The sequence below is a fragment of the Athene cunicularia genome (genome assembly GCF_003259725.1).
Source record: "Athene cunicularia isolate RWA chromosome 3 unlocalized genomic scaffold, athCun1 chr3_part1, whole genome shotgun sequence".
NCBI lineage: Eukaryota > Metazoa > Chordata > Aves > Strigiformes > Strigidae > Athene > Athene cunicularia.
Genome location: NW_020799097.1, coordinates 20,257,315 through 20,283,949, shown reverse-complemented (window position 1 = coordinate 20,283,949; position 26,635 = coordinate 20,257,315). Strand labels below are relative to the sequence as shown.

Here is a 26,635-nt window from a genome sequence, read left to right as displayed (position 1 = left end):
CGTTCAGTAAAGGAATATCATATTCAGTGGAAGTTTCCTTCTTGCCTACAGCTGCAGATTCATGTATTCCATAGAGATATTTTAACTAATTGGCTCTCAAGTTTACAAGACAAAAGGGAAGTATGTTTTTTCTGCCTGATTGCCAGAGATTTTATTCAGGGCCTGAGAGAAAAATGTCTTCATGTAAGTCATGATCCAGTGCATGCTTCCTTAGTGTGTGTGCCAAGACTGATGTAACAAGCTTTGGGAATCTTCACTGAAGACCAAAGTGTGTTAACGGAGATCCAAGATAGCAGCCTTCATCCTGACAGTCTGGCAAGCTGCCTAGGAGAATTCGCTGTATCTGCTGGGAGCCTTACAGATATTCTCTAAAGAGTGAATGATTTCCTGAAATCTGGCCAAAAAGCCATAATTTAGTTTTTACACGGATTTCAATTTCATTTGTAGCACTCACAGCAATGGATCTTAGACGTCTAATAAAATCGACCTAGAAAAATATTTTTAAATATTTTCTAGGATAATTTCACCAAGGCTTTTATTAGAAAATTACAAACCTGATGGTCTCCTGCAAAATTAATTCCTGTAGTGAAATCCTGTTCTTAAACTGTAGTCACATACTATTCCTAGTAGTCTAATTAGGAAACTTTTGTAAGTAAACTAGTTATAAATGTTTCTCGGGATACTTCTTTTCAGGACTTGCAACTGTAAATTTTCTGTTTATTCAGTCTCTTGTATTGGGCACATGTGTAAACAAGCAAGAGTCAGGACACGGACCTGGGATGTTAAAGATGATAAGATTTCTTCCTAATAAAAATATATTGTTCAGTGATCTCCTACTGACCTGTAGTAGACTGACATAATTCAAACTGATCTCCTGATCTTGTATCTTATACACCAAATTCCTTCTCCCGCTTAACATACAAAAGGCAGAACTGCAGCAATATTATTAGATTATTTGGGGTGAAATCCTGGCACAATGAGGGTCCATACCAGGACTGACCACGCAGTCTTGATGGTATTACATATCTGCTTAGCAGAGACAAGATTCCAGCCCTGTCTTTTATCTTCTGTTAATAGATTTTCATGGGACTTCAGAATGAAAAAAAGCCACCTGACTGGCTGAAGATAGGAAGGCAAAATAGAAAAACAAGGGTCTATTTAGGTAAACAGTTTCTACAGCACTTTTGTAAAATCATACTTTACGAAATCTTAAATCGTAACTGCTTAAATTTTCCATAATCCCATAGGAAAATTAAACAACATGATTTTAAAACAGCTGAAACGAGCTGGCACAGTCATTGCTATCAGCTTTCTTTAGAGCAGACTTAGTACTACTCTCTTGTTTGCTTTGCAAGAATCTGTGAAAGTATCATTATGCCATTTTCTGTACAATCTGGGATGAACACTCTAGTTTATATTGCAGTAATAAGAAGTCAACCATTCAGTGTTTGGTTTATAAAATAAATGTGTGATTGTTGTGGTATTTGCATTTCTTTTTGTGTTCTAAAATATCCCTTTCATTTTGACCATTTAAGGTAGTAATGAATAACAAAAAATACTATGCAAGCAACTTTTCTGTGTATAAATATTCCAATATTTCAAATAATAAATATTATGGATTTTAAGGTGCCCGTAGTCACATACTACTGCTAATCTGAATGCTTCTAGAAGACAGGTAAAATGGTTTGCAGTGTTTCCAACGGAGAAGCAAACCCATTATCAATAATTCTGCACAGAACAAAGAGATAATCCTTTCTACACCCTTGCAAACAAGTAATTATCACAATACTCACCAAGACTGGTACTTACTTGCAATGTTAGTCTCAACAGAGACACCAAGGCCTGAATGAACTCTTGTCTTCATCTGTGTCTGAATAATTTTCCAGAGCTGTGGTGCAGTTTGCTGGCACTGGAAAGTTCTCACATCTGCAAACCATGGCTGTTCAGTAGGCCAACAAGGCATTTTATTTTCCAGTGATGCAAATCCAACACTAAAATATGCAAAATTCCTGACCACAGCTATAGCTTAATGTAGCCCAAACTCTTTAAACTTCTAATATAAACATTTTCCCCAACCATATTTTTCTGCTCTTTCATAACTGTGGGCTATTCTTATTTTAATTTAATTTAAATTAAAGACAGAACTACAGGCTGCAATACAGGAGAGATGAGATTATGACTAGGAACACACAGTGTACACAGTAGGTTACTAAAGTGTAAATCCTTACTTTCCCATCAAAGCCTCTCTCTCAAAGCTTTTATACTTTTCAATAGTGCATCAAGAGTGAAACAAACAGCAGCAGATGGGGAAAAAACAGCAGTGACTGTCACCAGCCTTTTTCCTTTTGTGAACAACTTCTCACCACAAAAAGGAAGGAGCCAGCTCAGCCTTTCTTTATTTTTCTTTTACTTCCTTGCTCTCTCAAGTGTGATCAGTCATACTTGGCTGATTTTTGCTACAAGGAATTAAGAGAGGGATTCACCTGTAGCTGCATGTGAATGTCTATACCAGATTAAATAACTTGAAACCTTAAATAAATTACTTTCTCTAATGAAAATGTAAATAATTACAGATAAATCTGATTGCTTTCTAGACTGAGTTTATCTGATTAGTGTAACACAGTTAAATGCTAAATCATGCACAGAGGAATAAAGAATGTAACTCCTAAAAACAAAATTGGGGGCTATAAAATAGCTAAAAGCAGCTTTTGGACCTCGCTGAATATGAATTCTTGGTGTGATTTAGTGAATAAGAGTTATGTTAAACTGTGAATATGCACCAATAAAACCTTGTAGGTTTTTAAAAAAATAAGAAGCATGATCTGTTTTGCAAATAAAAGTGAAACTAAGGGTCAGGATGAGCAGTACAGTAGCTGAACACCTGCACATACACACATAAATTATTGTAGGCTGAAATTCTTTGTGAAAGTAACCCACTATTACAGTTTACATTATGGTGATGCAGAAGTAACATTTTAAAATGTCTTTTTAATGACCCTACTCAAATACAAGACAGTATCCTAATGTAAGAAACACTGGATGAAATGAGTTTAATACTCTGTGCAGATGCTAATCAAGACTGCAGTGAATTCTCTGGGCTTTAGAAGTCTATTAATCTAAATGAATAGGTAGGAGCTGCGGCCCTTTGTATCATTCCAAATGTGCAAAATCCTTGATCTTAAAAAAGTAAGGTGACATGTTTGCTGAATACATCTGCAGTTCAAATGGAAAATATTAGCTGTTTGTGATTGAGGTAACAATGTCATTCCACCACAGAAATAAAGAAAGAACATAAGATGAAAGTTTTAAAATCCACATTCACATTTGCTAGCACAGAAACAAGATGTCATTTTCTGACTCAAGGCAGCTATTGTTTGTTATTGCCTGAACTGATTGTTGATATAAAAGAAAATCCAAATAATCCCATGGCAATTTTTAAATGCTCTCAACATAAGAGAATAGCCTGGCAACAAGTAAGGCTGTATGCAACTATACCAAGCCAATTCAGCTAAAAGAAAACATTTATTCAGCTCCTACAATGTGTCCAGTCTGCTGTACTGTATTCAACAGGGCCCTTTCTAAAAAAAAAAAAAAAAAAAAAAAAAAAAAAAAGGCTTCTTTTTCTGTGACAGCATTTAAGGTTTTAAATAAAAGCATAGATTGCTAAATTACTCAATTTCACCCAGAGGGAAAGAAAACCCTTGACTAAAACAGCTTGAGTAGTCCTTCAGCAACTGGGATTGTTCTCTATATGTGAAAGCTGTCACACTTGCCTCTCGTGTAGCAAGAACATGGCTTTCTGCAGTAAGAGTGACAGGAGAGAGCAAGCTCTCAGTTGGTGTCTCATAGGAGAGTTCCTTGGAAGTGTAAAACACATATTAAGGAAATTCGTAACAGTGCCAAATCCAGCACCTAAGTACAAGAGAAGGACAGGAACCCCAGTATGTCCCTTTGGTTAACACTTCTAACTGGCTGACTTTGAACCCTTCTCCAAAGCATCCCATTCAGGCCTCTAAGTCATTGTTCACCAGCTAGGACCTGCCATTCTGAGGGGTCAGGCAGATGATTTGCCCCCGTAAACCTTTTAGCTTGTAGTCCTAAATTCATATTTAAGTCTCTTAACTGTGAAAACAGGGAGGAGAAAAATGAAAAAGTGATCTTCATTGAAAGAGAGGCAGTGCCTCAGAGTGGAGGTAGAGGACTAAAAGCCTGCCTTACTACCACTCTAGTAGCTGGTCCAATAAATGGTGAAATTGATTCCCAGTGCCTGGGGACTCTCTATTACAGTCTAGTATATGTGTTGCTTTGGTGTATTTAATCAGCTCCTGATGAACTGTTGCATTCTGCCTGAAAAATTCAGAGTTCTTTTTTTTATTCCGCACCAAAACAATAGTTTCTTTTCCTTTTTCAGGACAATTCCTGATTACTTTTTTCCCTCTGTGTACTTCTGTCACACTAACCTCTATGAATAGAGACATGAAGTGCTCTACTGTGCTGATCCTTGGAATGGCTGTGGGACAGGTTAACAGGCAACATCTCATAAAGATGTGAGGTAATGGGATTTATTTTGGCAACACAGCAACATTTGTAAAGCATGTGACTTGTGAGAATGTAAAGCTGTATCACTGAGGGAGGCATCAGATATATACAAACATCTTTACTGAATGCAACAATTAGGTTTATGCCTTTCTTGCAGGAATTGCTGTTCTGTTCCATTTCTGAATCTAAACAGAGATACTCAGTTCATAGCTTTTCAGCTAAACACAGCTGCCAGATCTTCTCATGACTTAGACATATCTGATGTGTACTCTGCTCTGTTTGTTACCAGGCTGGAATGCTAAAGCACAGTGAAAGGACCATTCATAACACTGTCAGGTGGACAGCGAAGATGTTGGGCAGAAAAGAAAAGGAAAAGTATGTTGGAGGTACAGAGGTTTCTTTGCCAGGCTAAGTGTGAAAAAAAGAAAGAAAAGGAACTATCACATGAAACTAAGCAGCCAGGATAATTGCAAAATAACAGTCTGATATTGCTAGGATGTTTGTTTTAAAGCACACTATTAGCAGACAATGCTGCCTTTTCAAGACTCAGTCTCCTGATTTCATAATGTGAAGCTGGTTAGGACAGCATTAGTATCTAGCAAATTTATTACACATTTAGTAATTAATTGGTTCCCCTTAGTTTAAATAAGGATAATGTTGTTTCATTCCACTGGGAGTCTGACAAACTTTCAGCATGAATGAGATATGTGCACATGCTCATATTGGTATTTTTTGTTGACATATGCTACCTAGCAAGCTTTTTGTCACCTATGGGATCTCAGTTTTTCTTGTACTTAATAAAAATTAGTGTAGTGAATTTTGAAATATACTTCACTGAACCCCACACTGTAGATGAGAGACTGAGAGGATAGTAAACTGTCTTTCTACCGATAATTTTATAATCGTATGATCCTGTATAAGCAAAACATTTAACGTGTTTTAGCAATACAACAACAGATTAATGCAGAAGTTTCAAGAAAATTAGTCAAATATACCAGCTTTTGATACCTTATTCTAGTTTCCAAAATAAAGCCATGGAACAGTCCCACCATGTCTAAAAATCTCACTGCAAAGACCACTGATTCGGTAAATACTATTAGAAAAAAGCATGAAACCAGTAGGGAATTAAAAAGAAAACATAAGGAAAAATATTTTAGATCATATAATGACATACACTATGGCAGCAAAATATTATCTTACAAAACAAGATTACTGAGTATGGGAGGTCATTCTCTATAAAGACAACTTCAATCACATTGTGGCCAAATGATTCTTAGCTGTAATCAATCAAAAGGAATAAAGTCAATTTACTCAGTTTATTTCAAATATAATTGAATCTTTCTCAAAATATATCAGTATCAGTCCAAGAGTTTTATTGTAAATGTTTTTTTTTTTTAATGCGTGTTAGCAGATTTCTTGGAACTCTGACTGTTGTCTTGCTTGGACTAACACAAAGTTATTTACCGAAACAAAACCTCCTCAAGTCTCTGCCTATTTTAGTCTCATGGTAAAAAAAAAAAAAACAAAAACAAAAACAAAAAACCACAACACAAAAGCTGAAAAATGTATACCAGTACTTTGCCAAACTAATTTTATCCGAATTTGGAGAAAAAAACCTGATTGCCCTAAATTTTTTTCTAGGATAGCAACGAAATACTACTCATCAACATTTTGGAAAATCAATGGGATGTTTCAGCAGTCTGCTGGAAAACACATAAATAAACCTATTGCAGTTCTGCTTTTCTAGATTTGCCTTATGCAATACTCGAAGTCAAACTATAGTTAAGCACAGTCAGATGCAACCTAAAAATGATTTTTTAATTCTGTGTCTTGGAGTCCATCTTTTAACTTCTCTAATTTCCCTGTAAAGCAATTTAGAATTATGTTAACTGCAATGACATTGTATGACAAAATGCTTTACTGTATGAAGAAACAGAGGAATCTCAGGTGGATCTAACAAAGGAACTGACCCAGTGGCCTAAATACCCTAACACCTCACCAAAGGATGAAACTCATATGTTCATCAGCAATTCATATTCTGTGATGGAAAACCAAGATGAGGTCTTTTGCACAGAAGACTCTTTTTGAGATGATACTGAATGAACCTGGATATCCATTTGTGAAATTATGTGAATAAAGAATGGATGTACAATCAGGGGCCCTGGAAGGCAAGTCATGACCGGATCTATTTGAAGTCATGAGGAAGTGAAGAAATGGGTGGTATGTATTACAACATTCCCATAAAAAATGGGGAAAAATTGTTCATCACTAAGAGTTTTCAAATAAATATTTGTGTTAAGAAATAAGCGTATTTTTAAATATCCTTTCTGAGTCTACATGTAGTTTTCCCCATCTAGAAGAGAATAGTGAATAGATACTTTAACTCTGTGTGTCATAATATTAAAGAACCTACTAAATCTACATGATTCATTAGCTGGTTGCTTAGTTCTCAAAAATGGAGGCTTGATCATGACAAACCCGCATAAGATAAGTAATACAGATCTTTGATAAAAGTCTACACACTGGAATCTCCAGCAAATAATCTAAATGACACGTGTAACAAGAAGAAATCACTTGGAATTTACTTGGAAATGTGGCCCATTTTATTTTAACTGAAAGGCATTCATTATACAGTGCAAACAGTTCTTTGGTAAATTTACTGATTAAAATAAAAACAACAAAGACTTTGTTTTAGGTAACATTAAAAAAAGAAAATAAATATGTAAAATTTGCAACATATTACAGCAATATTCTCACAGTGGATACTGAGGAAATAGTCATCTAGCCATTGGCCACTGTTTCAGAAATGTTAAAATCAATGCTGATTCTGCAGACACTGCAATAAAACTGAGTTAGTACAACCCATGACTGATTACATTTTAAACTGTGGATGAAGACCTGTTTTTCCTGAATGGTTTATAATCAGATGGATGGAAGAAAATAACAATATTACACTTGTTTAAGCATATCCAGACTCCTAAGCCCATTTTATATACCATATGAATAAACAGTGAACAACAAAGAAAACCTCCCACTTTACTCTGGAGGCTGGAGAAAAGGAACAATCAGATATAAGGTATTATTTTATAATGTATAAATGGAAACTCTCTTCTCCTATAAGCGGAAATCTTGAGAAAGTTTATTTAATATAAAATTGGAATAAAAGAATGCAAGTAGTAACCAGCTGGATGTATTACTGCCTTATTTAACTGTTTAGACAGTTAAATAATATTTGGTTTAGCTCTGCAATCCTTCCTCTTTGAGGAATTCCTGCTATAGGTCAATGGAAGTTCCATCTGAGTTGGAATTACAGGACGAGACATGTGGTTTGGACTCTCAACAAAAGTCAACAAAATACCAGAGTATCAAAGAAATACAGGAATGACAACCTCTAAGAACCATATGATACTCAAACATGCTCGCCACACACAATTTCTACAAGTATTAACATAGAAAATTACATAAGTCAAAACATTGTATATAAAATCAATTAAAATATTCTTAAAAATATAAACTGTAGTTCCATGTGTACCTCTACCACACACCTTTAACACACCACTCACATGTACATATTGCTCCTACCATAATATGAAACAAGTTTCTGTAGTAAGCTTTAAAGATACACCAAAGTTTTGATGTATGTCACGGTATCAGTTTATCAATTTAGAAATTATTAACGTTAGTAATCAGAGAAATTATGTGCCAAGATATTGTAGTGGAACTCATATTGCTGTGCTAGGTTAGTTATTAGACAGGTATTTGATCTACCATACAATATTTAAGTATTCAGTCTGCATAATCTGAAATGTTTAAAATGAGAATGTTAATTTTGTGCAGATTTATTTGATAACCAAATCTCTGTTCCCTAAATTTGAACAATAAACTCAGAATTCAGTGAACTATATAACTAAGGAAGAGCTCTGGTTCTTGTTAGTCCTGATTTAGGATTTAAGGACAGAGCCATAAACTCTAACATATTAAGTATTCAGGGAGAGAATCAATTCTGAATAAACACAAAAAGGCTGTAAAATGAGGTATGATAGTTGTCCTTCACTGAATATAATATATAATTCCTGGTCAGAAATATGCATTTTGTTTCTAAAAACTACACAACTTTGAAATGCTAGTGTAGACAATATACTCTATAACGTTAAACATTTATTAAATGGGAAATAAAGTCCATTGGCAGACCATTTTTAACATGAATGATAAAAATACTGAGGTAAAAATACATATGCATTAGATGAAACTGGAAAAAAAAAATATTAAAAAATCAAATACCTTGTCAGAAAAAGTAGTCAATCCACAATTAATCATGATGCTTGATTTTGATTGTTCTTTTTTTCAACAAACAGTGCCATAATATAATCAGGAACATATGTCTATTGACAATATGCACAATGAATCAGTAGGAATCTTTGTATACAAAATGGCATGTGACATCTTTTCACATTTTCAAAACAGGGCCATACAAATAGGTGAGCTGATCTGAGATCAAAAGAAGCATGCTTTAAAACCGGACTGAATGGTCTTGTTACAATGGTTTAAAATAAAGGAAACAAACAAACAAAAAAAAAAGTTGCCAAGCAATTACATATGTTTTGACAAAAAGGATTATGTTCATTTTAAGATCAAATGCTACTTTGTCACGTATGCTTTCGTAGAACGAGGAACACTGTCAATTAGATCTGTATAATACATTCAGTTGCTTTTTATATCTTCCAATTACAATTGTTTATATTTTCTTACTAATTCTATCTTTTTTGGTTTTAAACTTTTGATTAATTTTACTCTTTGAATTAATGAAAGGATGTTGAAAGGTGTAGTGTACTTTTCTTTATTTCCTTGCTGGTCTAGACACAGAAATGATTGTGTGATTCAATGGAATTTCCATGCATAGGTGTTTGTAGAAACTGGCCCTCTATGGCATCTCTTTGGGGACAGTGACAGTTTTCCTTTTCCCTGCATTTACTAAGTAATAACAAAGAGCTATATATCAAGTCAGACTGGTACTGAAAAGGGATAGTAAACTTTTAATTTTACTAATTAAAGATAGGAAACAAAGTGTTTGTTTTTGAGTAAGTCTTAAGCCCAGTCATTTTGGGTACCTAAAACTACCTGACAGTGTTCTTTTAAAGTAGCACCAGTTTGAGTTTGTCTAACCTGAGAAGTTTAACACACAATTAACTTTGACCTGTTTGCTAATTTCCCTTTCATTAATTTTTGCATTGTGATTACCTTCATGGGCAGAAAATAAAATGATACATTATGATATACTGTTACAGCACCATTAGAATATTGTAAATCTTGATTTCTTGCTGTTGTTATTTATACTGTAGTTACCTGTTTTTGCCATCAGCAGGCATTGATATGATCTGAGGAGTATGCACCCTAAATCCTTAAAAACCAGACTTATGGCTTCTTTTTATTAATATTTTGTTTTAAGCAGACTGGACAGCAATCTCCTTTAACCTTCACAGGTGCTTCGCAGTCAGCCGGTGGGCATGATTCTACAAAACAGGTAATCTGACCAACCTGTGACAGGAAAGAAGTAATAAAACCTACTTAGCTACATGTTCCAAACAAGAAATACATTATTATATTATCGAAGAAAATGTTCTAACTCATCCCCTTTAAGATTTTGGCTACTATGACCAAGTCCACATAGTTTATTCCAGCATAAATTTACATCTGAGAAGGCTCTTTATTTTAAACCATCTTTAATGGAGCAGTATACCATTTTATCCAATATTCAGGCATGAAACTCTGGGATACCAAGTACTAACATATTTCTATTACTATCTTTTTAAAAATTTCAACATGATGAAAGAAAATTAAAATCTAGCACTAAGTTAGATGAGCTTTTATTGATTTTTATGCATTTTAGTACACTTTTTCAAGAAGTCTCTCACTTTGCAGTTAATTTTGCCAGTACAACTATACATCAATGAAAATGGAAATATAATAAAAGTGTATAAAGGCTGGATTGAAAACCAGTGTCAAGGGCAGGGATATCTGAACAATATAAATTTTTTCACAAAATAACTGAAGATCCATGAAAAACCAACTAGCAACTATTACCCAGACATTATTGGGAACAAAACTGTTTTAGAAGCAGAATCTAATGTAATTTCTGTCTCAAAATGGATTTCCACATACTTACTTTGCATTCACACACAGTACAAGGGTCCCTTTTCCAGGTTTCATTGCTGGAATATGATTTACCCTTTTCATCAGTGCAATCAGTTTTACTGAGGCGTGATTCAAGTTTTTTTATCTGAAAACATTAAAAAAAAAAGTTAATTGAATCAAAGAAAGTTTTTTATTTGTGCAGCATATCAGTTTTTTCTCTTATGCTACATAATCTATGATAAATACTTGACTGGGTTTTTCTTCTCACTACTTAGTGAGATAATGCTAAACACTAGAAACAGGTAATATGTATGGAAACAGTCTTTCAAAAGAAAAGTAACAGAAGATACATTTTTCTTACCACCAGAATACACAATTAGAGCATACAAAGAGGAACAAACTACATGTGACATATATGAAAAGACAAATCTAAACTTTCAAAAATGTGTGAATGAAAAGGAGGTGGAAAAAAAAAAACCCCAAACCAATTAAAAATTCTTTGATCTCAATTTTTTTTTAATGATGTAAAAAAAGAGGTTATAATGATTAGTTTATCTTGCTGATTGTGTTTTTCTCGGAAACAGTAATTAGGAAGACACAATTTTTCTCAGTCCCTCAGTCTTTTTTACATCCCCAAAACCCCAGAACTGACTAATATGTAATAAGTCTTAACATAGCATTTCTGATGTCAAAATGGGAGCACTGAAGCTGCAGTACAGCAATGATTAAATAATATAATCAAAGATGGAATCATCTTACTATGTGAATAAATACATGATTCATACCTATAAACTACATGGAAAAGCTGCTCTGGATGGATTTAATTAATCCAGGTAAACATTCTGGCATACTTCGCATTTGTCTGTCCTGTATGGTATATATTTTTAAACCTGAATTGCACTATGGCTGAGATTTTCTAAATAGCTTATTTATGCCACACTGTAAAAGTCTTCTCTAAGTAATCTAGTTCTTAACTATGTTTATAGCTGTACTCTGGAATATTACTTATGAAGTCTACATTTTAATCATACCTTTACATAGATTCTATGCATTTCAGATAGGAAAAAAAAAAAAAAATCAATTCTACAGGCAGATTTTTAGAGAAAGACTAATTTCATGTTTAGTACACAAAGGTTACACAAAACTTCATATTCAGAAGTCAAAAGGGTCTAATTGGAGAATATTTGAGTCTGATTTCAGAAGAACATAGAAATAAAGAATAACGACACACCATGTTATGTGTTGTGTTTTCTTTGAGATACTATGTGGTGAGTTTTGGCTGCAGTGGATGTCTAAATATTGAAAACATAAGAGGAGTGATGTTAGGAAAACATTATAAATTAAATCTACAATTAGAAACTATCCATTATAGTACCTTACCTGGTTTCTGAGGCTTGAAATTGTTTTTTGCATTTCCAAAACAAATTCTTTGAAGTCATTCACTGCGGGCATGTTTGTATTTTCATTAGATGCTGATGTGGCATTATGAAAATATTTGCTCTGTTTCACGGAACTGCAACAAATGAATGCCAAGTCAGGATATTCATCTAACTGATTTTTGTTCGGCTAGATATTTTAGAACACTTAGCAAAAATGTAGAAGAAGAGCAACCAACAAATGTAGGAACTGTATGAACCACAACGGCACACAAAGACGCACTCGTGCTGAAGGCAGCCTCAGGGCAGGTGAGCTGTGGATTAGTGTTCATATCACTAGCAATAGGGTATTTCTTCTACTTAGAAAAATAATGTATTTCATGCACGGGGACAGAAAGTTGTCATCATTGACACTGTAGGGCTTCACCTTAATTTCTCTGGGAAACCTCTTGAGCTTCCAATATGAAAGCAGACAACAGTGAAAGAGTCTTAAAAATTTTTACTTCCAAATATGAAATTCACATTTTGCATTCAGATTCATAGTTTCTGCCTCTATATGCTTATTAGCAAAGTGCATATTAAAAAAAAATACAACTTTAGAAAGGAAAAAGTTGGTTTTCATAAATATATAATAAGTACTTTTAGATATGAACAAATCCATGTGTCCCATTTCAACTAATATTTGAAATCAATACTGATTATTGTACATAAAATCTGGAGTCTTTTGTCTATAGCACTTTTCAGCTGACACCTGATGTACAAGAGGTGTACAGCACTAAATTGTGTTAATCAATTCAATCTGTTGATGGGAAACATTTATCAAAGGAAATTTCCATATCCAATAATAATATTACTTGGCACCACTTAGGAAAACATGTATTCAAAACCAAAGATAACAGTAATTATTAACTTATTACATTAAAATCCTTGAATCCATACAAGCATTCCTATTTTGTTAGCATATCTTCTCCAGAGCTAAGGGATACGCAAAGCATGAACTGGTAAAGAAATCCTCTCTCATATAATAGGGGTCATAATTTATAATCTTCCTGTATAAATTAAACCAGCACTTATTGGCAGGTGTTTAAGCTACTTAGTTTCCATAGTTTTTCATCTAAATTAAATAAAAAGAACTTCAAACAACATAACATGCCAAAATTCAAGTAAACCAGCTGCTACTGTATAATAAAAACTTTAATCTTCCCCACCTGCTCAAGTTATTGAAAATGAGAAAGAAAAAAAAGGAGAAAAAAAATCTTACCATGAATGCAATTTAAATACAAAGAGCATGAGAACTGATGAGACTGTTAAAGGACTGGGCTTAGTGAGGTTACTTTAGATTTATTTGTGATATAAATATTGTACATTTACTATTTTGCAGTCCTGATTAGTAATTGGACTGTTACAGACTTTTGAACTTAATTTCTGAAACAGGGTCAAACAGCAAGCTAATGAGAACAAGCATAAGTATTTATTTTTTCTTGCTTTCATTTTTATTTAATTTAACCCCCTCTAAAGTTTTAGAATTATGGGATTAGCATCTTTAAAAAGTGAATTGATGTTTTGTAAATTTAAAAGCTTCTAACAATTCACTTACAAAGACAGACGAAACAGCCTTCTTCAACGAATACTTTAAAGGAACCTTTCTTTTTCTATTGTCTATGAGTAAGCTTATACTTAGTTGCTGTCTTCTCTTGTCTAAAATCCTAAAGATCTAAAGGCTCTGTTACTTCAGGACAGTTTCCTATCAATTAAGTGAAATATAATGGTGGTGTTTGTTCAGTGCTATAACATCTGCAGGAGTATTTGCTGAAAGAAATTTAGCTGTCTACATATCTGTCTAGCTGCTTTCCTTGCCAGAGTGGGTAAACTCTGCCTGGTAGTCTCTGTAGAGTAGATGATTTTATTTGCCCAAAGAACACAGGCTATGTTAGAAGACCTGGCCTGAAGGATCTTCACAAGAAATGTTTGGTCCAAGCAGAACTCATTTCATTCGGCTAACTCTAAGTTTTGATTCCCTGGAAAATGTATGGACCCTGTGATCATTTCTGACTGACTTCCTTGCTAATTTTATTTACTCCCTTGCTAGAGTATTTTGAGGATTAGGGAGTTATAAGCAAGACTGTAGCAGTACTGTTCTTCATTCCTTCTCTAGGAGCAATACCTACCATTATCACAAATTTTTATGCTAGTATTGTCAACAGTTGTTTTCCTCCTATTTCTACAAGAGGACATAGCAGCTCCAAGGAGGAAAGAAAATAATTTCATTTGGTTACTGCAGGCACAGTAGGAATGTGGGATTCCAAATCCCCCACATTATGCTTCGTTACCAAGGTTTTCTGTGAAATGCACAGGAAGAAAAAAGCACTATACTGTGTCATTCACAAAGAGTCTTACTCAACTTTGAGCTTGAAAAAAAAAGGTTTGCTGTTAGCAGATATGCAGTATCAGAATGAAATACATCAATCATTAACTTGAGAAAGCAGACACTGGAAAAAAGTGGTATGCACTTACAAGGAAATCATTCCATTTCTTTCCACTTTGAAAACACGTGTATTTACACACTTTAAAATAAAAAATAAAATCTCACCTTACTGTTTTGGATATTTTAATTTTCTTCAAGGGCTTGTCCTCCTTATAGCTGTAATCAAGAGAACGTCTTCCCCGAAAGTGATATGAGAATGCATTAAACTGTCCTCTAGTTCTGCAGTCTGAAATTAAACAAGAAATTAATAATATTAATATGGTTTTACAGTGTCTTTTGAATTGACCAAGGTAAATCATACACTCAGACTGATCCCTCTGGAATGAGTTTGATGGCAATTAAATACGTCTCAGAGATACAAAATTTAAGCCAGCTGGATATAGAGAATTTGGTTATTCACAGACCAGCTTTTTCATATGAAACAAGGGAACATAGATTATTTTCAAAAATATATCGATGCTACTTTATTCTTTTCACTTCTGAAATTTCCATTAATTATTTTCTGCTTTTGGAATGGGGTAGTTACATATGGAGGAAACCAATGACAGAAAAAAACCAGCCTGTTGCTTTCTCATCTATTCCAGGCATTATTATTTGGGGTTTTTGGCATTTGAAAGAGAATCCTTAATTAAATCCTGAAGAACATTTACAGACACACTTTATTGGTTGATCAGTCCTATTTCCAAATTTGAGAGACTTGAAGGTGTCACCTGTCACACAGACCCTAAGACAGTTTTCGCCACAGAGTGAAAATCTCAAGCCTGAGAATCATGACAGAAATCTAAGATCTTGAGGATGTCTTCACAGGATAAATTTTATTTCATGTGACTTAGCCTTCCAAACCCAGTGAGCATTTGGAAGGAGTCCCATTTAAAAAAAGAAAACAAAACAAAACTGGAACAGTGCTTTGGAGAAGAGGCAATGAGAAAATAGAAGCTTTCTCATTTCTGTTCACAGAAGCTTTAAAACAAAAGTTATAATGGGCCAAGCTGCAGCAGGAACCAACAGCATGTCCAACTGTAAGCAGCAAAGAGCCTGCTAAGAAAACAGAAGGGAAAGCTGAGATACAGAATCCCATGGAATTATCCCAGCTAAATCTGGCATTAGCAGAATGAGCCATGAACGCAACTCAACAGGGGAAGAAGTAATTTCCCTGAGTGTTTCTCTTAACTTGCACCAGAACAAACTTATTCAGAAAGTCAATAACATTTTAGAAAGTATTTTTCTGGAATTTAGCGGTGGGTAGATCAAATACCTAAAGTATTAACACAAATAATTGCACAAGTTTCAAGTCAGTAAGAAGAGCCTCAAAACACTGTTGAACGGAGCAACTTGAGAAACAAATGTAAAGTTGCTCTGTGATTAGACAAAAATAAGTATCTTGGACTACTTTTAATTGTATTGGACTTTTACTTAAATTAGACTATTACAATTTCCCTGTTAGGAAAAACTTAGTTTGTCCATGGGCTGATATAAATTAAGATAGAAAAGAACCTCACAAAAAAAAAAAAGTATTGATTGATTTTCAGTTCAAAACCAATACCTACAGATCATTCTTGAACAGTTTATCCACAATTCTCCTTCCCTTTTCTTTCCTTGCAGCTTGTCCCATTCTTGAGTAAGTTTATTACCTTCCTCCTATAATAACAGCAGCACCAAAGAACCAGACAATATTTACTGCTGACATATTGTTCATTCTTCTTGTGTGTTCTGCCGTTTCTCACACAATCTTCTTGCTGCCCACTCAGAAACTAAGCTCGTTCAGACGGGTACAGACCACTGTGTCTGTAAGATGCTTGGTATGAAGGCATTTTTGATCACCCTTAAATACTTCTGTATTTACTATGATGAGAAAAGAGGTCACACTCTGAAGGGACACCGGAGAAAACAAACTAGTTTCGGTCAGAGGAATTTTTTTTCTTAAAGCAATCTGCTGCTTAGTTTTCCTGAGTGTCATAGAAATAGTTTCTTTTGGAAGCAATTTGTGAAAGGTTTCTACTATCCTCCTTTGTTTAGTAACTGCTAAGATAATCTCACATAATATAGACCTTTTTTTCTGTAATACAATGGCCCATTGTTTTTTTATTCCTAGGCTGATTTTTAAAAACAAAGTTCTGAAATCCTGGGAAGGTTTTATCACCTTAGACTGGTAAATATGAGAACCATATGCTCAGTGGCAGCTTCAAGTACACAGACCTGACATTTCTGTAGCTTTTAAAGACTCTAATATGTCAACTTGACAAATGAACAACCCTCGTTCTTGGTTTCTGTTCCAGGTATGAGGAAGAGGATTGCCATTGCTGAGTGGTTCAGGACAGAATGCTCTAGCTTTCAGAAAGCCTAAACCAATCTCTCTTTTTTTTTTTTTTTTTTTTCCTTTTTAAATGAAGAAGCAGTAGTAGTAAATGTGAAAAATGTGCCTAAAATTCTGCTTTTTTCAGTCTACCTAAAATTTCCCCATATTAGCTATACCCTGTCCAATTCATTTTCTGCACAAAAGCTGAATGTTTAAAAGCAACGTAAGCATTCTTTTTTTCTATGGACAATGTTTTCTTCCAGAAACTAGATATTGTTACACTGAAAGTGTCAAGATAATCCATTTGTATATGGAAACCATGCTCACATCTTTAGAAAATCCCACAAGGTTTTAAAAATGCACCTATAATGCAAATTGGATAGAAAAACCCCTGATATTTAGAAGCACTCTTAATTCCCAGTGAATCACCTCTCAAAATCTGGGTCAAGGAGAATTAATCTAACATTACATTAAACCAAAACAACTTGAGAGACTTAGAGAATGTGCACAAAAGCACATATACTGTAACTATTACTTCTATTTGATTACACTTCAATTCTCTGAGATTTATTGTAGTGAACTAAGTTGCTATTACTATAAGCATTTGAATGTACCTAAGAAATCATAGTCATGCCAGTGGGAGCAGTAAAAGGGAGGAGACACACTGAAAATGTCTGAAATGTTGGAAGATTTTTTTGAGTAGATGTTTTCAGAAAGCAGCTGCTTAAAAATACACAACACAAGAAAAAGACTTTTCACCCCAAATGAAGCCCTAACCCAAAATACCTTTGTTTTATTATTGCTAAATAGGCCACAACCCTTCAATATTACACTGCACTTTTTAATTTCTTCTTTTGAATCAGACTTTCTAATGAATAAGAAATTAAATAGCAGCAAAAAATGTAATTTGTTGGTCTAAATTTCAACAGGGATCTGCTCAGATTAGAACAGATGTATTTTGCATAGGCAGTATTTAAACATCTGGACAAAAATAATGATATAGAAGGTAGCAGATGAAGTGACAACCTGACAACCCAGACTATCACCTCTCAGCTGATACACTGGGGAATTCTAATAATAAAAGATGCTCTCTGTAGTCTACCTCAAAGCTCAGAGACTGATGCTACCAAAACTACAAGACTCAGACATCATTGGGAAAGCAAATATCCAGATAATTCACTGAAGATGACTATATAAATTGTTAATATATGGCTAATGATAGCCTAAAGACATTTAAAAACACATCATAACTTTGTGATCTGAATAGGTTTTGGATGGCCTGCAGGAAGATAAAGGAGAACCGTTAGGTTCTTGACACCAAACCAAAGCAAATACAATCTCCCCAGGAGAAAAATTAAACAAGACTAGTTAGAAAGTTCTGCCAATCAGAACCATGCATAAGTATCAAAGATCCGTGAGAAAAAATGATTTCAGTCAGACCAAAAATCCATAGCAATTTGGAAATTTGAAAAGTAAGGATGCCAAGAACTGACCTGTCCATTAGACTGTAAAGGTATCAGTGTCTTAGAAAGGCAACAACAGTCCAAAGGGAAGAAGGAAATTCTTCAACTGCCTAGTTTTGCAGACATCACTAAGACACCTTCATTAGGACTCTTTCCCACCAAAGTTTCCTTTACACTCAATGGACACTGATGCACAGAGAGTGAAGCCTAAATTATCCTTTAGAGGCATCTCTTTCTCTACTGCCTGCAGTGGGACTTCAACAGGGTGGGATCTTAGATCTGGGGGCTCACTCAGGAGTTTGAGTTTAAGCCAATGAATGACAGCCTATTGCTTCTCTCCTGCTTTTCAGTAAGGATGGCAACTACTGACATGAAACCCCTGGTAGCAAAGACAAAGCAATGTCATAGATTAAATCTTATTTTAAGTTCATCAATTAGAACTGTATTTTACTGATTATGGATACCTGAAAAAGATAAAATATTCTTGGTTTGGATGAAACAAAAATAATGATTCTCTCTCAAAAAAATTGTAATCATATAGAAATGCTGGATGATGTTGAATGTATCCAAAGAAAAAAGGATGTAATCCTTAAAATTACAGACCATGGAACTTTATTTTAGTAGCCTGGCATAGTCTGAATTGTTATTAAGCTAATATACACTGTCTTTAAGTGTAAATTTAAATGTAAAAATATACATTTGATTGTAGAAAGCAAAAATATATATGTCATGACAGAAGCAAACCACAAGATCTGCGTAAAGAGAAAACATTTTTCAGCATAAATTGCTCATTTCAGTATTCTGAAGAGTTCTTGATCTATTGTCACAAAGCATCTTGCAGTCTCACACTGTGACTTCTGTTAACATGTTAAAATGTCAGTCTTCTACAGCATTTAGTGCTTAGTCTAGAGTTGCTCAGTATTTTCACTGAAGATGAAAGGGAATAATGAGAAGTGCATAATATAATACTAGAAGTAAAAAGCAGACAATTTTTAACTTGCAATAAAGCACAATCATTAAAACAAATAGTAGATGCCTTTCTAGAAGCAATGCTTAAAAGATTAATGTGGTCAGAAGAGAAGCAACAGATGGCATAATTGTTGGTCTGGTCTTAAAATGCAGGAGTTCATAAATATAGATCTGTCCTACCAGAAGACCATGTATAAATGTACCCACATCATGTCTTAACTCTTCTAATGAAATTCAGTGAACATGTTTAATCATAATTTGTATAAGGCTGCTTTCCTGAATTAAACAAAAAATAACAGTATCTGATACAGGAGATATGTTAGTTGCAAACTAAGAACTAGTTAAGAAAAATAATCTTCCTAAATCAGTTTATGCTTATGAGGATGACTTGCATCTTGTCTGAATCACTTCCTCCTGGGTCATTGTTTGACATAGAACAAGAGGCTAACGATATTTTTCATAAAAAAAAAAAAAAAAAAAGAAAAAAGAAAAGAAAAAAAGAAAAGAAAAGAAAAGTGAAACTTTTAAAGACTCACAATGGAATGTGTTTCAAATTTACATATTTAAGTAAAACCGTGTTTCTATTTGAGCCAGTATGTCTTAGCACCTAATTTCTAGTCTTTTACATAATTTGTCTCACAAAAAATACTTGGCATAAACATAAGACTATGATTATATTTAAGGGAAGAGGTTTACCCTTTCTGCATTTTGGGTTCAGAACTGAGATACAAAGTCAGTAAGAGTAATCATGGAAGTATACACTGAGTACTTAAAAAAAAACCAAAAGTCTTTTATTTTCTCTAGAGAGCCTAAAAAAAGCACTGGAAGTTTCTTGTTTGGGAAATCTGGAGCTTGAATCCTTTTTGCTCAAATAAAGAGCTGCAGTAAATCTGCAGTAATTCCTCACTGTCTCTAACAAGACAACAAAAGTTAGAAAGTGAAGGAAACCATAAGAAAAACTTATGTGGAACTCCTTATTCCCACCATAAACTAGTAATTCTGTTGTATGATTTGTTAACTGAATTCTAAAGATAATCTGGTATTGTTATTATAAAAAGCAATAATGCTTTGCTTTGTAAGAAATAAATACTAGTTTTATTCAGGAAATCTAACTAGTAGCTTTTTGTAGCTAAGTTTTTCTATTCTTCATGTGGAAAAGTATTTTGACTTGAACAAAAAACAGGAAGGGCAACAAAAACAGATGTGTTTTTTAACCAGGCTGAAAGAGCTGAACTTATGGGTTACTTTTTAAACATACATAACGTGCAGTGAACAGTATTCTGTATTCTAAATTTTAACTTACAATAATATTAATTATAAAATAATCAGAAGTATTTTAAATGTAGAAAATGGTTTACTTTTTCTTTTAAATAGTAAACAATAATAAATTCAAAGAAAGAAGAACCCAGAATGTGTTTAACTTAAAGTAAATGCTGTTCCTGAATGTATGCTGTGTATACCCCCACCTCAGAGCAGTGCTAAGTCTCTAGTGCCACAGAATGAAATAAATTTTTAAAATTAATTGCTTAAACCTGGATTCCCACAGAAAACGTTATACCTATTTATCCATGCAAGAAAGCAGTTCAAGCCATGCATCCTCTGTTTGCAATTCATTAACTTCTGCACAGACTTCAAAAGAGTTCAGAAGAAGGGGATACAGATACCAATTTTTTTAAGAACATTAGTTATTTAACATTTCTTTTACTTGGCAGTTGTCTAACTGTACTACATCCAGTAGTATTCTCTGGTAGTAACATTCTTGAATGAAAATACAAACTAGGCTAGTGAATGGCTGAATACTCTAAAGACCTTCCAAAGATAACATCTGCTCTAGAAGGCTCAGTGATAACATAACATTTAGAGAATCAACACATAATTTCTCAGAACAGCTTTACAATTTTTCAAAATTTATATAATTAATGTATTTGTGAAACTGTCTGTCAAACTTCATGAACCATGGCAAAATGAACTTACCCTGAACTGGTAGAATATTATTTATTTGCTTATGATAAAGCATTTGAAGAGTGATAATTGATCTTCTCTCAGTGCTTCTGGCATACGTCAGAGTTATTTTGAAGAGATCCTGGAAGCCTTTGCATTAAAATGTGTCAACCATATCTAGAGTTTTATAAGCTATTATCTATTTGGGAATGGCAAACATGGTAAATATTGTTTAAATAATCTGAATAACCTAAATAAAACCCATGAGAAAAAATAGACTAAGACCTGAATTAAATGATATCTGGGGGAAATTGTACAAGATTTCTTTAAAATCTACAGTATTTATTTCTCCTAGTCTAACACAGATAACTGACATTTTGAACCAAGTCTTCCATGGAAGAATTTTCTTAGTGATTTATTAAAGAGTTTTTTACTGGACAAGACAATACAGTAGTCAGTTTAAAGCTAATGGTACAATACCTTTGAATAGTAAATCTCTATTTACTTTTTTCATTTTTGATGGTACCTGAGTTTGTTCTCATGGCAAAGTCACCCTAGATGTAATCCTTCCTCAGTATCTACTGTATTTGTACCAGGTTGAAAGGACATCATCAGTTTACCCTTTACCTACTGCCTTAAATTCTCAACTATATCACCAAAGGACTCTCAGGGGCATTTATATTTTAACAAAAGAGTTAAATGAACACTAGTGGAAGAGCATGACCTCTCTCAGAAATACAATCCAATGGTTCTTTATTTGCATACCTTTTGTCAGAATACAGAACAGCCTACACAGCAGTAGTAAACTCAAGAGAAACAGCAGAAGAGATGAAGAACTCAGATCCAGACAGCTTTTGTCAGCAAATGTACGAGATACTGGTATTGAAAGCTAGGTTCTTACTAGGTAAATTATAAGATTCTAATGATCATCAACTGATAGTACCATTACACTCTCTAATAAGAATAAGTTTTTTCCAGTTAGTAATTTGTTTCACAGAAATTTCTAGATAATCAGAGTTCCGCAGAGAATTTCCAAAAATTTCTGAATATACTTTTTCAGCCAGGGCACATAATTCACCTTTTGTCAAAAGAAAATGGAAACACTGTCAAGAAGATCTCAATAAAGAGAAGTCATTGTCTTCTGAAGTATTTTGTTGTTGATGCTACTGCAAAACTTTCTGCAAATCTGTGTGATGCAGAGATTCTCTTGGGAAGAGATCTTCTAACTATGTTACAGATGCAGTGAAGTCTGATGTGATGATGGATAAAGAGAAAATCTGTATATGACATAGAAGCCAACATACATGCCACAAAGCAACATGGGATTCTGAGTGTCTTGTATTTCATGCAGCTAAGTAAACCCTGTTTCTGGAGAAAAAAAGTTTATTTCTGAAGAAAACCAAAACACCCCACTGTCCTAACTTTTGAAGGAGATGGCAACGAGCAAGAATCCACAAGAGGAAGAAAACAGGGAAACACAATGCTCAAATCTATGCTATGTTTAGAATGTGTCTGTTTAATATAAAAAATGGAATAATTGCTCACTTAACAAGGGTTGTAGTCCAGATTTGAGTTTATAACATCTTAACAAAAACTGAACAAATGTCTCCTTAAAATAAAATGGACATTAAACAAAGCACACATTAATACACCCAAATCCACCAGTATACAGACCTTCACAGCAATCTTGCCACATCCTGAGGTCCAGTTTAGGAATATCTTCACAGCTACTATATCCATGTGGGAATTCAGCTACCTTAAAGACATCATGTTGTACCCTGGTTATGTTGTCACCATTATCACACAAAACTCTGGCAAGAGAAGTCTGCTTGATCTGAGTAAGTTGAGCAGGCGTGAACACACCTGGGTTCTCATACCATAACCTGTAATCTCACAGAAAAGACAAGTTTGCTAGTGAAAAAACAAAACACACAGTTTTCTAGAGATATTGCAACACTGTATTCAGAATTAATTATTCCATAAATCCTGTTCTCAACTTTACATGGTATTCGAGGGAGTGATCCATCGCCAAAACATAAGCTCTTGGTGTCACTTCAGCCCTAATTGCTGTCATGCCGACACTCTGGGTTTGTGTGGCAGGGTTTTTGGTAGCAGAGCAGGGGGATACAGAGGAGGCTCCTGTGAGGAGCTGCTAGAAGCATCTCCAGCTCCAAGTCAGACCCATCTCTGGCCAAGGCTGAGACAATTAGTGATGGTGGCTGCACCTCTGTCACAATGTATTTAATAAGGGGAACCTGCAGCAGAGGTAAGAGTTGGAGTGAAGGAAACACCTATGCAGACACCAAGGTCAGTGAAGAAAGAGAAGAAAGAAGAGCAGTTTGTGAAGAGCTGCATCCCTGTGAGAAGGACCCCATGCTAGAGCAGGGGAAGAGTGTGAGGAGTCCTCCCCCTGTGGAGGAAGGAGCAGCAGAAACAATGGGTGATGAATTGACTGCAATCTTCATTCCCTGTACCCTTGTGACACTCAACAGGAGGAGGTAGAGAAATCAGGAGTAAAGCTGAGCCCAGGAAGAAGGGAGGGGTGGAGGGAAGGTGTTTTTAAGATGTAGTTACAATTCTTACTGTCCTACTCTATTTTGATTGGTAAATTAGTAGTGGCTGTGCTGTACAAATTAAATTGATGTTTTGTTCTCCAAACCGAATCTGTCTTTTGCCTGTGAATGAGCCTTCCCTGTCCTTGTCTGAACCCCTGAGCCTTTTGTTATTTTCTCCTCCCCATCCCACCAGGTGAGAAGAGTGAGCAAGCAGCTGCGTGGTGCTTTTCTGCCTGCTGGGCTTTAAACCATGACAGGGCTGAAGTCTTCAGCAAATCCTTTGCTCTCTCCTCTAGTCCCATTTTGATGACTTGGGTATCTTTGGGCATCTAAAATGGCACTAGACTACCACGTTTAGGGTTCTCTTAATGCCGAGGCTTAAATTACCACAGACTTCTTTCTCCAGGCAACTTTCCTATGGGTATGAAAAAGTTTGATAGAATTGCTGAGAATAGAAGAATGGTTAATCTAGATCTAGAAGAATGAAGATAAATGAAGACAAATTAAATTGTTTAATTTAGTAAGGACTTTTTCTTCTGTAAAACTATTTTGATGACTATACTAATTCAGGGACATTAATATATGCTGTTAATTCATTATATTCAAGGAGGAAACATTGTGGTTTTGAATAATTTATTTTTCATACATAAAGTGCTAAAAGCCTGTTATCAGTTAAAATATAAATACATTACTATGAAAAGCAAGCCAGCCCTTGGAAAAGAGAGTGTTTTAAGTTACTGTCCAGGAGTTGAACACATTTTATACTATTTTAACATGTAAGAAATGCTCACTGTGATATCGTTTACATCTCACAAAACTGTAAAGTTATAATTCTATATTGATACTTTTTTCTACCTATTTCAACCAAAAATAAGTAGGAAGCTCTTTAAACTTTATGAAAATCAACATCATATTTATACTAAGCTTAGAAGAATGGTCAACAAATTTCATTTTACCTAGTTATTGTATCATTTTCATAAAGCATTGGACAGCGGTCAATTAATTTCCAAGTACTGGTATCAGAAAAACAGATTCTGAAATTTCCATCTTGACGTGAAGTTAGGCTCCCTTCAAACATCACTCCTTTTCCCTGCACAGGCACATTTGTTTTGCATGGTGCTGGCAGCTTTGATCCTCTGCCCATTGTAAAGGCTTTTCAAAGAAGTTAGAGTTGCTTTCGTTATGTCTAATAATATTTTACTATTTGCTGGCATGTTGTTTCAAAACATTTGTATTCTTTGGACAGCAGAATCCCATTTCCTAAATATTCAATGTTTTCCTACAGCTTCTAAATGTTGTTTCAGGGAAAAAAAAAAAGCCTTTGCTGGATAAATGCACACAGGCATACACAAAAAGGCAGTATCATTATCCTGTTTTGACACAAATAGGTACTTGTCACCAGCAATCTGGAGCTCATACTGCATATATTTCTTGTTCTATTCCCTCTGCCTCCAGGTAAGAGACATTTATGTTTCACAGCTTAATTTTAAAACAGATTTTATGTAAGAAAGTTGTTTTTAAAAAAACATACAAAAAGGCTTGTGTTATTGACTACAGAAATAAAAAAGCCTTTGTACTATCTTAAGTGGCAATTTTATAACTTACATAAAGCAAATAACATTAGATAAAGTGAATCAAATCTAATTTCCTAATTCTTCCTCTGTTTTCCTTTCACTAGGATGGGACTAATCAGCATAAGTCTTTCTACCTTCATGTCATGCAACTAATAAGTCACAAATAATGTTAAAATGAGGGAAATGTTTATTTTCAGATTCTGAATGAGTGTGTTGAAAGTATGCAAAGGAGATCTGGCTGCTGTAGTAGCAATCACTATTTTCCTATTTCAGGTACTGTACAAACTGAAAATGAGAAATTGCTTATAATGTGCACGTAAAGTGATTTAAGAACAATTACCAAATTGAATTCTTTGGGATAACTCATCTTCTTTTAAGACTCTTCTGGTGCATACACTGCTTGCTTTGAAATATGTATAGGGATTTTATACAGAGAGTGATACTTTTCCAACCTATGCTTAAGTAACAGAGATGGTGAAAGTGTCTCAACCACCACAATTCCTTTGCCAATAAAATAATTAAATAATAATGAAAGCAGATGAGTAACATCCCCTTTTCAGAAACGTAAGTGACTTGAATAAGTGGTAAAAGGAAACTCATCATGTATTGGCTGTTGTGCTTTTTGGAGGTCAATATGACATAGAAAGTAACAGATTTAAAAAATAAAGTTTTAAAACCTGTATTCTTCATCTTTTCAATTATGCATTAAAATCCTAAGTGAAAATAAAATGGAGTTTGGTTTGGAAAAAAGACATTGCAACTATTATTAATCATCCTCTGTTTAAAATTAAGTTTAGTTTCCATGTTATTTCAATTTACCTGTCTCCATCCCGAATACGCCTAAACTGTGTGCTTAACAGACACATCAAAGTTGGCCCCAGTCGGCTCCCTGGAACTAAGTCTTCTACCATTAGAGCAGGAAACAGGTCTATGTTCAGTGGGGAACCATACAACCTATAAATAGAAAAACATGAATATTTAATATCAAATATTTTACATTTACAAAATAACGAGTATGTGGTAAAGCTAAGGGCAAGAGATATGAACAACTCACAGTAAAAATGACAGTGCTACAACTTTTATGAACAACCTGTGCGTGCATATGCAAGAAATCCTGCAATGTAGGTTTTATATATGAGTAACATCACGGGTCTGCATGTCTAGCCCACAATTTCCTTTTCCTAGTAATTTTTTTCTGAGTTCTTGGAATTGTTTCTTTTTCAATAGCTTCTATTTCCTGTCCCTCTGTACATTTTTTATTTTACTGTAGCTGAGACATTCTCTCTTTGATTTTGTGTAGGTAAG

At 34.4% G+C, this 26,635-nt stretch overlaps 1 protein-coding gene across 1 annotated transcript in view; it reads right to left on the bottom strand.

The window, feature by feature from the left end:
* Positions 1–7,122: 7,122 nt before the first annotated feature.
* PXDN (peroxidasin) overlaps positions 7,123–26,635 on the bottom strand; it is a 66,580-nt gene continuing 47,067 nt past the window's right edge. The window contains exons 18-23 of the mRNA XM_026844026.1: positions 26,150–26,284; positions 22,876–23,084; positions 14,638–14,758; positions 12,052–12,184; positions 10,703–10,816; positions 7,123–10,074 (exon numbers count right to left, since the gene is read on the bottom strand). Coding sequence (XP_026699827.1) covers positions 9,952–10,074; positions 10,703–10,816; positions 12,052–12,184; positions 14,638–14,758; positions 22,876–23,084; positions 26,150–26,284 — 835 coding nt within the window. The 3' untranslated portion in view covers positions 7,123–9,951. The remainder of the gene's footprint in view (positions 10,075–10,702; positions 10,817–12,051; positions 12,185–14,637; positions 14,759–22,875; positions 23,085–26,149; positions 26,285–26,635) is intronic.